We start from the raw sequence: 16753 nt of genomic DNA on the forward strand, positions 1-16753 counted from the left end.
GCTAGGCTGAAGAAAGAAGCAGTACACACGAGACTCATTTATACTACATTATTCGATGTTACAACTTATTGTCAGTGGTATTTTTAACATAGATGAAATCAAGTCCGATTGTGATGAAATAAGGTACCAGCTGCAAAATGCCCCAGCAAATTCTGTCAAATTGCCGCAGATTTTTGGTCAAAATGCCCCAATTTATTTAAAATGATTAAATATATATTCCATAAATGCATAGTTTTTGTCAACTTTGATACTACGTTCTTCATTTAAGTTATAGTTATGAGTTTATTAACGGAACATTTACCAGAAATATTACTTCCTAATAACTTTTATATGAAGAACATAATATCAAAGTTGACTAACTCTTGTAGGCTTATAATTAGGAATTGGATAGGGATTCTATTCAGGAGATGCTGTGGGACAGGATCACAGAGGGGAAGCCCTGTCTATGCTCAACCGGAAGTTGGTCGTCATCAACAACCATTTCCTCGATAGACAGTCGATCCCGGTAGAGAGCGAGTTCCAAACTTCGTAAGATTTTGATATTTCCAAGTAGTAAATGTTTATGAAATCGACTTGTCTTATGAACTGAATGGTCATGGATTATAACCCCTATATCATTTGGTCATGGCACATTATATCTTGTTTACATTTGAAGCATTTCTTGACACGTCTGTCGGCGCGAATTGGAAAAGCTGAGAAATCAACCACTTTCGACGTCCTAACAACATAATCAAGTATGGGTCTTCAGCATGACGAGCAGACACTTTAACCACTGTGCTACCCAACAGTCCCAGGTCAGTATGTAGTTCGATGTATTACCTCTTTCAACACCAGTCAACCAGAGGCATTTACTGCCATGACACTGAGTTCCCAGAGACTCTGAGGTCATAGATGAAGCCTATGTTTATCAATGAAAATATCAGCTCGTAAATCATTATTACTACTACATATCATACACCATTTGAAAGGTCTAATCCTACTGTTGATAAATATGAAAGTTATTTTATCATATTCAAGTAATACGACTACAACTTAAATAAGTTAATTTTTAATGAAAATGCAAGCTTACACATTTATATGTCCAGATAAACCACGAAAGAAGCAAAAATTGTCGGGATTTTTTCCCACTTGTAACATGTCATAATATCCCCTTACCTTTTTCTTTTATATTTTCATTTTTACGTAATCGGAAAATTATTATAAAAAGATTTCTGAATTAATATTTATGGTCGTCTGTGGCTTTCCGCTCGGTAACATGATACAACAGCGTGAAATACCTCAGTTTTCGAAGCTTCGTATGAATAACATGTGAGGCGATTCGTTTGATGGTGGGTATCGTTCGAAAGCTCTGAACATCAACAATATCACTATACCCTTGCCGAGAGTATTATCACAGTTGTAAGAAGTGATTTTATTGGATGAAGATTGGTTTCTAATGACGCTTATTTGCCTGAGTCTGCTATAAGGGTCGTGATTGGTCAAAATCAGACACGTGACCTAAGGCAGCCAATCAAATAACAGCAATGGATACTGTCGTCGTAAACGAAAACCTGCAGGTTCAGACGAAAGTTTTGGGTAAAATCATGCTATTCTGAACGTGTTACGCAAAAGATCACCACCTATGCATATATTATGGAACTTAGTGGACGTATCGTGCTAGGTTATGACCTGTGACAAGAAAGTTTAATGCATATATTTTAGCATTAAAGATTGTGTCCGAGCGTAAAGTTTGAAGCGATGAAAGCCGAGATGTCACTTGAATTACATTACACGATAAAGATGGAAATAGTAAGTTGTAACGTACATTTGACAACTTGTACGAGTACTGTTATTGATTTTATTCTTCCGTTTATTCAATTTGTGTAATTATTATCTCGAAACATCGTTACTTTGCTCTTTGACAACTCTGATGTGGACCCGTTGCTGAAGCATGTGTCCAAGAATCGTTTTTTTCAATAACATTGCGAAAAATAGTTTATAATTCTAATTCTGTCGATTATATATGGTCATTTGAAATGTGATAAGTGTTTTCAGGCATTATGAAAAGTGATAGATTTGATAAAAGAATCATGTTAGTTAGGTTCCTAAAATTATATATGTATTTGATGCGACTACTGCCTGGCCAGTTTTCCGGCCTACGGTGTCTGGGGACTGGGGACGTCTTGGCCGGTTTTCCGGCCTACGGTGTTGAATGGGTTAATGGACATATTTCAAAAGATGCCACCATTTAGGATATCTGCAATCCATTTCCAATTAATAGATAATAAAAAGCTTATTTTAAAACAGACTTGATGAAAAGAATTTTTCTTGATAATAAGAGCTGAATTTTCCCATGTGATTTGGATTTCAAAGATAGCACAAACTGTCATGGTTGTCCATACTACCCGTTGGAACAGAGTAAGACGGATGTATAGTATACTGCACGTGAAACTTTAGAGTATGGTTTCATATGCATTGGCTATGAACCAATCGAAAGTGTTCAAATTTGTCTAAAGGCAGTGATTTTGAAGCCTATAAAAATCAGTAGGACAAATGTCCTGAGTGGGTGTCTGGATATAGGCCATTGACCTAAAGCACTTTTTGACATTTTTTTAATCCCAATGCCATCATGTAACTAAATTGTTAATGACATTTAATGTTGCTACTTGGATTCTATATATACAGAAAACTTGAAGCTTTTTTCAAAGATTTATGACTTATAAACAGATAAATGAACATCAGTCACTCCTCTGTTCTGAGACTGAACAAAACAGAAGTGTTGTTATTTTTTAATATTCAGTTTTTTCAAACATACCCTTAAAAGTGAACATGATGTCATAGCTTGCTTCTTTGCATCCAACTGTTTGATTCAGCTAAAATGTCATAGCTATGGAAATACAATAATTAACACTGATTTTCGTTTGTCAAACTCAGACTTGCAAACTTTAAACTTCCAACAGTCAAAACTCCTGGTTCCAGAAGACAAAATTGGTATGTAGTCATTTCTGCATAGTGAAGAGCAGTTAACTCTTTCAACACCAGTCAACCAGAGGCATTTAGTGATTAACTGCCATGACACAGAGTTCCCAGAGACTCTAAGGTCATTGATGAAGCCAATGTTTATGAAGGAAATTATAAGTTTGTAAAACGTTATTGCTACAACCTCTCATACACAATTTAAAAGATCTAATCCCACTGTTGATAAATATGGAATTTATTTTTCTATTATTCAAATAATACAACTACAACTTAAATAAATTGATTTTTTAATGAAAATGCAAGCATACATAATGTCGAGATAAATCACGAAAGAAGCAAAAACTATGGTGATTTTTTTCCATTTTGTGACATGTCATAACATGCCCGTGCCTTTTTCTTTTATATTTTCATTTTTACGTAATCAGAAAAATATTATAAAAAGGTTTCTTAAATAATATGTATTGTCGCCTATTTCCCGATATCTGTGGCTTTCCGCTCGGTAACATGACACAACAACGGAAAATACCTCAGTTTTCGAAGCTTCGTATGAATAACATGCGAGGCAAATCGTTTGATGTCGGGTATCGTTCGAAAGCTCTGAACATCAACAATATCACTGTATCCTTGCCAAGAGTATTTTCACAGTTGTAAGAAGCGATTTTATTGGATAAAGATTGGTTTCTAATGACGCTTTTTCGCAACAGTCTGCTATAAGGGTCGTGATTGGTCAAAATCAGACACGTGACCTAAGGCAGCCAATCATATTACGGCAATGGATACCGTCCTCGTAAACGAAAACTTTTAGATTTAGACGAAAGTCTTGGGTTAAATAATGCTATTTTGAACATATTAAGCAAGAAATCGCTACCTATACGTCAATTATGGGACTTATTGGACGTATCATTCTAGGTTATGACCTGTGACAAAAATGCTTCATGCATATATTTTCGCATTAAACATCGTGTCCGAGCGCATGAAGATTGAGGTGGCGAGAGCCGAGATGTCACTTGTCAGTGACTTGACTTACTTTACATGATCGCACAAAAAGATGGAAATAGTAATTTTATATGTACGTTTGACAACTTTTAAGAATGCTATTGTTGATTTTATTCATTAGTTTATTCAATTTATTTAATGATTTCCTCGAAACATCGTTACATGCGGGTGGGGTCGGGAAACCCCGTTTCTGATTGTCCAATGCTTAAAATAGCAGCCAATCGCGCAATCCAATACATGTACATTTGGCAGCTTATTGTGATAAAAATGGATGCGTAAATACATACATGCCGCGGAAACATGATCAAGATTTCGTGGTTAGTTTTTGATGAATTTGTAAATGATAATGTTCGTAATTTATTAGGTCCAATATGTGAAAATAACATCAAATTATCGATCGGCCCGAGTGTCCTAATTAATAAGAAAGTAGTCGGTCATTTGAAAATGTTATCAGACTATGACCGAAGGCCGATGACAATCCGAAACCCTCAAAGGGTAATAATATAACTTGATATTTATGGAATTTTCTGGATGTCACACTATACCTTTGCTTACATAATGCCTTTATGATTGAACAATAATGCCTTTATGATTGAACAATAATTACTGTAACTAAATATAAAGTCTGAACAAGCATTGTCACTAAGGTGACATAATCCCCCGTCGCAAATTATCAAATCAAACTTATAAAGTAATGAAAGTTTAAGATGAAGTTAAATGTCAACAAAAACATGACTAATCAACCTCTCTTGTTATCTGGCTCTTTAGTTGTTCAAACACACACATATTTTCAAGACTGACTTTGACATGAATGTCATAGTGTATGAAATATGCAAAACTAGTACTAAAGAAATTGCTTATTGAAAAACATTCAAGAGGAGGCTTAAAAGTGTATGAAGAAAATCCAGTGAACCGTTCTTAAAATATCTTGCTGACAATTCAGGTTATGCTGAAATCTTCAAAGTGTCGTCGTGACCCTAAAAATTATGTGAAGGTCACCAAAATCGACTGGGCCCTGGGCCTTCCCTAGATGAAGCTTGGTGTCAAATGTGAAGAAAATCCAGTGAACGGTTCTTGATATAACTTAACATGCAGGTAAAATGTTAAAGTCCCCTTGTGACCTTGAAATGAAGGTCAAGGTCACCAAACCTGAGTTGGACCTTTCTTATACTGTGATGAAACTAGGTACCAAATATGAAAAGAATCTAGTGAACGGTTCTTAAGATATTCCAATTCGTACGTACAGACGGACCCTAATACTATATCCCCCGCTTCGCGCTAAACGCGAGAGGTGGGGGATAATAAAAATAGCGTGACGAGAGGATGCTTTAACCACTAGGTTACCTCAAGGCCCTGCCTCACAATAAAGATCCCCTGGTGGTCCTATCGCCCAGGAAAGAAAATGATATGCATTGAACTGACATGAGCTGAAATCCATCTGCTTCTTGTGGACAGAACTGAAATTTATTATAATTAGTCCTGAGTCCTCTACAGTTCCACTGTATAATATTTTCAGAAGAAACAAAATCTTCTGAGGATTAATCAGTGATTAACCATGCCCATTCTGTGAGGGTGACAAGTTATGTGCCCTACGATAGTTGCTATGAGACATCAATGTCCTCCAGGTATCCATTCTTGTAAATTGCTGGATCTGGTTGGCTGAAGCTAAGTCACTTTGATATTTTGGGGTTTGGTTTGGTTTTTAACTTGGTAAACATTTATTTCAGATTGGTGTTATGGAACACACAGTACTTTTGAAACAGTTGTGTTAACCCTGTCTAGTTTGATTGGCAATTTCTAGAGAGAATGGAGTAAATATTGGCAAAAAATATTTTAGTTTAATTTCTTTTGAATATGTTAATATCCTGTGGTTAGAAACTGTTCAGGCAATTAATTGAAGAAGTGATCACAAGCTCAGAGGGTATTTTGGTAATACACACACAAGTTCAATTTACTTTAGAACTTTTAAAAGGTTTTTGCCATCAGTAAAACTAATGTTTCTTATGAGTTTAATTCTGTTGATGGTCGTCTATTGTATATTGGACAGTCTTTAGATGAGGAGGAAGGACTCCTAAAACAGTTAATAGATTTTGTAAAGTTACTGTCATATTCTTGCATTACATGTGTATTCTCACAACAGTGAGGACATGTATCAATGGAAGCCCTTCTGGGATTTGAAACATCCTAAAATGTTTTGAAATGAAGATTTATTCTTCTTTCAGGGCAGCAATCAATCAATCCCAGTCACTCAAAGTAAGTTAGCTGGTCTTAGTGTTCTTTGTGGAGAAACTGGAATAATGAAACTGACAATTTTCTTGACAGGGTAATTGTTTGCTATATTTTGTTTTAGTCGTTCAATAGAACATTAAACCTAACCACGCATTCACTGTCTTTTACTTGCAAAACAACGTAAACCCTTTGAAACTGCAAATGGGTTCAGGGGTCTCATCAAGAGTTAAAGACAAGCAAAATGTGGCTTAAGAAATACAGTTCGCTCTACCACCATGTATAGTGTAATAAAGCTCACTTTTGCCCTGAACTATTATAGTTAAAGCACAAGGATGCAAGCGTCGAAAACATCACAAACTCGTGGCAAATTAATAATAGCCTGGCACACCAAGGGTATACTTCAGAATGGGGTAACAGCGAAAACAATACACCGAAGTCCTGTCACATAACCTTAGCTATTATTATATATATTTTACATTGATAGAGCAAAACCTGCAATTAGAATTACACAATGGTAAATATTTCTCTTGATAAAATAACAGTTTCAGATACTATATTTTCCCGACCACTGCATCAGAATTCATCTCGAAAATCACTGGTAAATTGTGGGGGATGTGTGCACAACTGATTGCAATTTCCGGCTCTGTATACGAGACACAGTAATCTTAATCCCTGCATATAATACAATGTAAAGCAAAAACGAATTAGAACTGACATGGTAAACAATCTTGTCTAGTGATGTTTAATTGCAAATTTACTGTCTTTACTGACAAAGTTGTCTTCTCTTGTTCGTTCACTCAAAGCTATATGTAACATTAATTCTTACCCCCTGAAAAACATTTCACGGAAGTATAACCTGTAGATATGCCGACCCCCTTCTACAATCCCAATTGAGGGGGCCCAGATCTAAGGAATTTCCCAATAATGCAGCATGGAAAGCTAAGGAAGAGAGACGCTTATTTCACAAGTGTTAAGCCAAAGGCCAGGTTAGAAAACTCATGTGAATAGTTAGGCATTGTTGTGACAGCATCAGCATTACAGTAAATATCAATCTTTAGTCAATATGTGGCCCCTCTGCTTGGTGTCGGGTCTCTCTCCTTTGTATGATGCAACACTGTCCCGTGTTTCTGTTGATTTAAATCAGAAACAATATCTATCTAATATCCCTATCTAATGCCTCTTGTGAAAGAGGCGTTTCAACTATGAAAAGGATAAAGAATGACTGAAGATGCAGACTTTCATTAGAAAGTCTGCAACATACTAATGTGCACTGATATTGAGGGACCCAGTCTTTCCCAGTTCAGACCAAGGCCATTTATTAACAGATGCTTGATCAATGGCCAAAGGTCAAAACATCCTACTACCATATGATACCTGCAGTGCACAGTGACTTTAACTTATGAGACTGACTAGTCAGACAGTGTTTACAGTTTCTCAGTCCAGAGAGAGTGAGACTTGTTCCGACAGACATGTAAAATGTTAATAGTATTACCACTAAAGCTTTTGACTTGACATTATCTAACTTGTTTTGTTAATTTGTGAAAACTAAAGGTTATTGATTTTGGAATTATTTTTATGTTTTTGCTTCTTTAAATTTCATTTAGCTTGTAGCTTAAAAAGTCACAAGCAGTTTTTTTCTTGTGCTTTAAAAAGTTACGGTCTAACCCTGACAATCAATTCCACAAAAAGACATAGTCAAAGTCAAAAATACTGAACAAAAATAGTTAGGGATATATGTAAATTTTGAAATTATGAATAATGATCTATTTATTCATTGACACACTGATAAAATATAAATCATAAAAATACCAATATCCCTAACTTATTTGGTACAGTATAGTTTGCTCAGGGCCCAAGGCTCAGCATGAACACTCACTCATCTAGGTGAATTCAGGGTCAAAGTAGTGTGTTGGGTAAAGGAAAGAATTTCCTGGAACCATTGCTGTTCCACTATCAGGACTCCCTTCCAATACAGGCACTAGAGCAACCAATAGCTAATAGGTTGCCTAATTTAGTTGCCCTTTACAACAAGCAATTTGGTGCTTGGGAGACGACTTCTGTGCATATCCACAGGGACCCTCCATTATGACTTTGGGGTAACCATGGCTGTAATTACTCTACATTCACTGGATCAACACATGAGTATAATATATGAGAATGGTAGTTTACTTTAACTCACGTTTTATTGGGCAGCTTCCTGGCATCTTTCACCTCAATGTTATTTTTCTTGAAAAGTTTTGCAAGTTTCTTTGCTTCTGTTTCACGGCCAAGGTTTGCAATAAAGAGTGTCACTGAAATTACAAAGAAAATAGTGACATCATGGTTTCAAGACACTTTGAAGTAGACACTTTGGGATACAAAAATATATTTTCCTACATAGATATGTGTAAGGAAGGATGAGGGTATATCAGGGTCTATACATATGTCCAAGGGACTTGCAATGACAGGATAGTAGAGTAGAAAATTTTGAAGGCACAAAACATGAAGGGGCATGGGAATCTCAGGTGGGTGACTGTCAAACCTCTGGAGAAAATACTGACGAGTTATCACTGAACATGCAGAGAAACCTTCAACCTACTGAAGATTGAACTTCCAGTTCAATGGTATCAATCCTATATGGAGAAACAAATGCCAAATGCCAATTTTAAAACAAGAGTCATCAGAAGATGTCATATCCCCCCGGCCCCCACATCTTTGAAAGAACAAATCATCTGACAGTTACTTAAAGTCCAGCTTGATTTTAGACTAAGTGCAAATCGTTTCCATGGAAATCATGAAAAAAATAAATGACAAAAATCTGCAAATAGCAAAAGGCACCACTTCAAGATCTGACTCACATATCTGCCAAGTTTTGCTGAAAGATATTAAGAAGTTTTCGCGTTGTGCTCCGGAAACAAAACCTACCCCTCCCTTTTGAGACTAAGTCCAAATTGTTTCCATGGAAACTGAGAAAATAATGAATCACAAATATCTGCAAATAGCAAAAGGCACCACTTCAAGATCTGCCTTACAGATCTGCCAAGTTTTGCTGAAAGATATAGAGAGGTTTTTGAGTTGTGCTCCGGAAACGAAGCCTACCCCTCACTTTTGGGATTAAGTCCGAATCGTTTCCATGGAAACCGGGAAAAATAAAAATGCCAAAAATCTGCAAATAGCAAAAGGCACCACTTAAGGTTCTGTTTCATACATCTACCAAGTTTTGTTGAAAAATATTGAACGGTTCTTGAGTTATGCTCCGGAAACGAAGCCCACCCCTCACTTTTGGGACTAAGTCCGAATCGTTTCCATGGAAACCGGGAAAAATAAAAATGCCAAAAATCTGCAAATAGCAAAAGGCACAACTTTAGGATCTGTTTGATATATCTACCAAGTTTTGTTGAAAAATATTGAATGGTTCTTGAGTTACGCTCCGGAAACGAAGCCCACCCTTCTTTAAGACTAAGTCCAAAACGTTTCCATGGAAACCAAGAAAAATAAAAATGACAATTATCTGTAAATAGCAAAAGGCACCACCTTAGGTTATGTTTGACATATCTACCAATTTTGGTTAAAAAATATCGAACGGTCTTTGAGTTATGGTCCGGAAACAAAATGATTACGGACGGACGGACGGACAGACGGACGAGGCGACGACTATATCCCACCGCATTATATGCCGGTGGGATAAAAAGGTTATAGTTACCACAACAACAATGTCATAAGCACCTCACCTTTCATGACTTTCCCCCCAGTATGAGTGAGTGAGTTTAGTTTTACGCCACACTCAGCAATATTCCAGCTATATGGCGGTGGTCTGTAAATAATCGAGTCTGGACCAGACAATCCAGCGATCAACAGCATGAGTATCGATCTGCGTAATTGGGAACCGATGACATGTGTCAACCAAGTCAGTGAGCCGGACCACCCGATCCACATTAGTCGCCTCTTACGACAAGCATAGTCGAATTTTGGGGCAAGCATGGGGGGCTGAAGACCTATTCTACCCTGGATCTTCACGGGTCCCTTTCATTGGAAATAAATATGTTTAAATCAGATCGTTCACTCAAAAACCAAAAAACTGAACTTATTAATGAATGGCGAAACTATTAAAGAAGCTGATAACCCTGGCTCTAGACTCTGGCTACGTGAGAGTGAACCTATTTGCCAACTTGGGTATTTTGTGCACACAGTTTCATGAAACAAAACCCATTAGTTTTAGAGATATAGTCCGGACAAACATGTCTAAAAGATGGCAGTGTTCCTATTCCACATCAATGACATATATTAGCAGAAAATAGATCATTTGTTATCCCTCACCCATTTTAGTGCCAATTGTGGCCCCCATTGTTTTTTGAATAAACAATAACTTTTGCCAGGTCAAATTGCTTCTAATTTAACACATACATGTCACTGTTTGCAAATATCTTTTCTACTACAAGGATATTAACATAAGGATTAATTAAGATTTGCCTTAGGTCATTGATTCTAAATTTTTACCATCTAACATCATTACTAGAAAGGTCTAATCTGACAGTTTATTAACATGAAAGCTATATTTTCAGAAACAAACTTAATATTGCTTAATCAAAATGGATATTGATAACATGAAGGATCTGCATGATGAAAGGAAAAAGTTGCGTGGCTATGAATAAGACTGCAGTACGCCCCTCACTTATTCCATTTTTATCATCATTGTTAAGATAAGATAATCAGAAAATGATAAAAAGAAAAATGAATACTTTCTATCATCACATATTCCATGTAATAGTAGCTTTCAATGCTTTGTTTTTCATAAAGCCACGCCATCACCCAAGTACTTACGATGTTTCCTTTGATGCAACACACCACGGCATAGAGTTAGTAAACACCGCCACCCCGAAAACATATTATGTCAGAAAACACATTATAAAATGATCTTCCTAGATTTCATTTCATTGGATTAAATATATTCCCATTTTCATTCATTAAAAACTTTACAGTAAGATTGATGAAAAAGTGTGAAATGGCATAGTTAATTTGCCTCATTCTATAAGGCCACCCTTTTTTTAAAACTTGGATTACGGACCCGACGAAATTTCAGAAAATTGAAGGGGAAGAAAAATAAAATTAATAACTATGGAAATTGCAGATTTGTTCCCGCCGACTGGACAAATATTTGCTTATTATTCTGCAAACACTACTTGGGAGAAAAAATGGAATAAACAACGACATGTTTGTTTGCAATTTTTACCCTGTTTAGGAAATATGCACTGAAATGGCATTTGCGATCGTTCTCGTAGGTGTGGTCAACAAAAAAGAGTTACTTGCCCCTGACTACAGCGCCCTCTAAGCGTCGTCTGCAAATGGCAGGAGTGAAATACAATGGGAATCTGACAGGATTTGATCTGGATACACGTTTAACCTTGATGACACGCAGGCATGCATGCACGCTTCTATCCGGGTTTTTTTTTTGAGCAACATAGAATTTCAAGGAGCATGGAAAATTTATAGGGAGGACTGCATGATTCGTTCGAAAGTTCTGAACATCAATGATACACTGCAACATTGCCAGGAGTTTTTCTCAGTTGTAAAAAGCGATTTTATTGGATAAATATTAGTTTCTAATGATGCTTTTTGCCACAGTCTGTTATAAGGATCGTGACTGGTCAAAATCATGCACGTGGCCTAAGGCAGCCGATCATATTACAGCAATGGATACCGTCCTCGTAAACGAAAACTTAAGACTTAAATGTTTTTGGTAAAATCATGCTATTCTGACTGTTTAAAGCAAACAATCAACACCTATACGTAAATTTTGGAACTTGGAGGATGTATCGCGCTAGGTTATGACCTGTGACAATAATGCTTCATGCAAATATTTTTAGCATTATACATATAGTATGACCAGAAATTATTGAGAATTTTAGGAATATGTTTAATTGGATTTCTAGTATAAACAAGAAGACAAAGTCATCAATATCCCCCGCAATGGCAAACTACTCTTCATGATTATGTCTACAAGTTATGATTATGTCAAATATTTAGGTGTGTATATAGAAAAGTGGAAGGAGAGTATTGAAAAGTTTATAAAGTTCTGCTCCAGAAAGGAGCACTATCACCAATTTCAGTCTATGTCAAACTTGTTGCCATGGAAATGCCAAAAATATTTTATTCAGAATTCCAAAACTACCAAAAGGCACCAGTACACCACCAGATCTACTTATGTGCCAAGTTTGGTGAAGAAACATTTAACAGTTTTAGAGTTCAGATCCGGAAAAGAGCACTACCACCAATTTCAGGCCAAGTCGAACTTGTTGCCATGGAAACGCCAAAAATATTTTATTCAGAATTCCAAAACTACCAAAAGGCACCAGTACACCACCAGATCTATGTATGTGCCAAGGCTTTTCGAGTTGTTTCGAGTTTTGCTGAAAGATATTAAGAGGTTTTCGATTTGTGCTCCGGAAACGAAACCCACCTCTCCCTTTTGGGACTAAGTCTGAATCGTCTCCATGAAAACCCCCCAAAAAATAAAAATGCCAAAAATCTGTAAATAGCAAAAGGCACCACTTCGAGATCTGTCTCATATATCTGCCAAGTTTTGCTGAAAGATATTAAGAAGTTTTCCAGTTGTGCTCTGGAAACGAAGCCCACCCCTCCATTTTGAGACTAAGACCGAATCGTTTCCATGGAACCGAGAAAAATAAAAATGCCCAAAATCTGTAAATAGCAAAAGGCACCACCTTAGGTGCTGTTTGATATTTCTACCAATTTTTGTTGAAAAATATTAAAAGGTTTTGGAGTTATGCTCTGGAAACAAAATGATTATGGACGGACATGCTGGGGGGGGGTAACAAAATGTTGGCAATTAATTGGATGACAAGGCGTTAATCTGTTAGTGATTGCTGAGGATAAAGCGAAATTCGTGCTATTGCAGAAGGCGTGAAAAGTAGACCCTCATGAACAAGGTAAGCGGAAGTGGTACACCTATAGAATGAGTTAATGTCATTTAACCCACGTTTTCTTCAATTTTACTGTAAACAGTTTTAATGAATGTAATCAAATAAAATGCAAGTCGAGGAAGATTGTTATATTATGTGTTTTCATCATACGTTTTTGGATGGCAGTGTTTACCTGCGCAATAACACTGTGTGTTGCATCACAGCAAACATCGTAAGTACTCACCTGATGGAATTTATGATAAAGTTGTCTTTTATAAGTTATTATGAAGTTCAGCTGTTCGGCTGATTATTCAAGAAAACCCTGAATGTTCTGTAAAACCATGGATATGTACGATATACACTGTTAATTGCAATTAACCAGAGATCAACAGCGCATTTGTTGATATGCTATTTTCGATGACATGAACATGTGTGATCGCTGGGCAACTCTTTTTTTTATGGGAGCCACGGATTACCCTCCAGTTTAACCGAATCCACGGTATCACAAAGAGCATTTTTGCGAGGAATGACTGTATGTGAATCTGAAAGCTATCTTTCTTTAAGATTAAAATACCCTTACCAATAGTCTCAGTTTTGCTTTTCTTCACTGGCTTTTCTTTCTGTGCCTTTTTCCTTTTCCCATTCACTTCATCTGCAACACATAAAAACATTGCACTGTAGTGCATCTCGAGCAGCTGAAAATCAACTTAAAAAGACAAAGTCATCAATATCCCCCGCAATGGCAAAATACTCTTCATGATTATGTCTACGAGTTATGATTATGTCAAATATTTAGGTGTGTATATAGAAAAGTGGAAGGAGAGTATTGAAAGGTTTATAAAGTTCTGCTCCAGAAAAAAAAACACTATCACCAATTTCAGTCAAAGTCAAACTTGTTGCCATGGAAACGCCAAATTTTTTTATTCAGATTTCCAAAACTACCAAAAGGCACCAGTACACCATCAGATCTATCTATGTGCCAAGTTTGGTGAAGAAATAGTGAACGGTTTTAGAGTTCAGCTCCGGAAAAGAGGACAACCACCAATTTCAGTTTTAGTCAAACTTGTTGCCATGGAAATGCCAAAATATTTTATTCAGAATTCCAAAACTACCAAAAGGCACCAGTACACCACCAGATCTATCTATGTGCCAAGTTTGGTGAAGAAATATTGAACGGTTTTAGAGTTCTGCTCCGGAAAAGACAAATGTGCACGGACGGAAGGACGCACGGACGGAGTCCATTTTAATACCCCCCGCAAAACACGTTGCGGGGGATAACAAAATTGTATCTATAAAGTCATACTGAAAGAATGCTGATCAAACAAGTATTGGGTTACAATTGGTGGTTGTGTTCTAAATTTAACAGTTTCTAAACATACATAATTTCCTACATCACCAAGTACCTCACGTCCATGACTGCATGTCTCAATACTTTCGTTATGAAAGTGAGGCCAAATAGTAACCGCATCATAGTGTACAGGAATGTTTCAATCTTTATTGCTTGGATGATTATATTACATCATCAAAACATGATCCTTTGCCAATTTTGTTCAGTGTATGTTAAAATGTTTTTGACACCGTCTTCTTGACAGTTTCTTTTGGAATTTTAGTAACATTGGTTTAAGTTTCCTTGGGAAATGTTGCTTATTGTGAGGCTGAATATGTAATGGTAGGAGCAGTGTAATGGTCTGTAACCAAAATATATGGCTGCTTATCCTTTCAAATAGATAAAACTCCAGGATATTATGCTTTATTAATCCTGTCTGCATAATGCAAAATGCAATATTTAATCTAGAATATATAGGCACAATGAGAACTGGTTTTAGAAGAAAGAATACATGAAAATGGCTACCTTCAACTTCCTCTTCACTACTATCCTCACTGTCATCCTCATCACTCCCGGAAGATTCAGCCATCTTGTTTGTGACAGGCACGCTCTCTTCATCACTGTCCTCGTCTTCGTCCTCGTCCTGTTCCTTGGTTATTATAGGTGGATTTGTGTTCTCTTCTTCACTGTCACTGTCATCCTCAATACTTTCATCCTCACTTTCATCCTCACTGTCATCGTCATCATTTGCTATTTGTTTCATTTTCATGGATGACTGGACAATGGATTTTTTGTTCTTTTTCATCATAATTGGTTTGGGTTTCTCCTATGGTGAAAGAAAATTATTATTTACAATGTGATGTTTCTCAAAAAGTTCAAACAAGAGTCATCAGAAGATGACAAATCTCCCCAGCCCCCAACATTTATGAAAGAACAAATTATCTGACAGTTACTTAAAGTCTAGCTTGATTTTATTTTCCGACTTAGTCCATAGAAAACGGGAAAAATAAAAATCTGTAAATAGCAAAAGGCACCACTTCAAGATCTGTCTCATATCTGCCAAGTTTTGCTGAAATATATTATGAAGTTTCCGAGTTGTGCTCGGAAACAAAGCGCCCCCTCCTCCATTTTAAAACTAAGTCCGAATTGTTTCAATGGAAACCGAGAAAATAATAAATCACAAAAATCTGCAAATACCTAAAAGCACCACTTTGGCATCTGCCTCACAGATCTGCCAAGTTTTGCCTTAAAAATATTGTGCTCCGGAAATGAAGCCCACCTCTCCCTTTTGAGACTAAGTCCTAACCTTTCCATGGAAACCGGGGAAAAATAAAAATGCCAAATATCTGTAAATAACAAAAGGCACCACTTAAGGGTCCGTTTGATATATCTACCTAGTTTTGTTGAAAAATATTGAACGGTTTTCGAGTTATGCTCCGGAAACGAAGCCCACACCCCTTTAAGACCAAGTCCAAAACCGAGAAAAATAAAAATGACAAAAATCTGTAAATAGCAAAAGCACTACCTTAGGTTCTGTTTCATATTTCTACCAATTTTTGTTGAAAAATATTGAACGGTTTTTGAGGTATGCTCTGGAAACAAAATGATTACGGACGGACGGGCGAGGCGTCGACTATATTCCCCCGCATTACATGCTGGGGGGGATAATAATACAACTACAACATTAATAAGGCTATTTTTAATGAAAAAGCAAACTTACAAACTTATGTCCAAATAAACCATGAAGGAAGAGAAAACTGTGACCATTCTTCTTATTTGTAAGATGTCATAATATCCTCTTACATACTTCTTTCATATTCATTTACGATGTAATCGGAAAATTGAACATTATTATAAAAGAGATTTTTTAAATAATATGTATTGTTGCCTATTTCTCCCCAAAAGTGACTTTCTGCTTGGTAACATGTAAGGCTGTAACGTTTCACTCACATATTCGGTGAATCGAACCGTAGCCCTTCATGAATTCCATTCGTTATACGTGGTCACCAGAACCGAATGTTAAGGAATACTTACTATTTTTTTTAAGGGAGCATGTTTTACTTGAACCCTTGTGCACTTTTGGAAAGCGAGATATGCAAGGATTGAATATGTACTAGCATTGCAGTAGCTCAAGTCATGTTAGTTTGCCAAGGCCACACATGGTACTGTCGACTATAACTATTACATACCAAATTTGAGTGTCATGAGATCACTGGTTATTGCTGTGACAAATCAAAACTGTCAACATGGGCATTCAATATTGCACATCAATCACTTAACTACAATATTGTTTTCGTGAATAATTATTTGTATTCGTTACCCAATATTCATGATACGTATCATA

At 36.5% G+C, this 16753-nt stretch overlaps 1 protein-coding gene across 3 annotated transcripts in view; it reads right to left on the bottom strand.

Annotated features, from left to right (window-relative positions):
• LOC124282564 (nucleolin-like) overlaps window positions 1-16753 on the bottom strand; it is a 69754-nt gene that overhangs the window by 42823 nt on the left and 10178 nt on the right. For all 3 annotated transcript variants that reach the window (XM_046718573.1, XM_046718574.1, XM_046718575.1), the window contains exons 3-5: window positions 14935-15235; window positions 13663-13734; window positions 8363-8474 (exon numbers count right to left, since the gene is read on the bottom strand). In XM_046718573.1, the coding sequence (XP_046574529.1) occupies window positions 8363-8474; window positions 13663-13734; window positions 14935-15235 (485 nt within the window). The remainder of the gene's footprint in view (window positions 1-8362; window positions 8475-13662; window positions 13735-14934; window positions 15236-16753) is intronic.

The sequence above is a fragment of the Haliotis rubra genome, unplaced genomic scaffold, assembly GCF_003918875.1.
Source record: "Haliotis rubra isolate DU_JTF1 unplaced genomic scaffold, ASM391887v1 Scf30, whole genome shotgun sequence".
Classification (NCBI taxonomy): Eukaryota; Metazoa; Mollusca; class Gastropoda; order Lepetellida; family Haliotidae; genus Haliotis; species Haliotis rubra.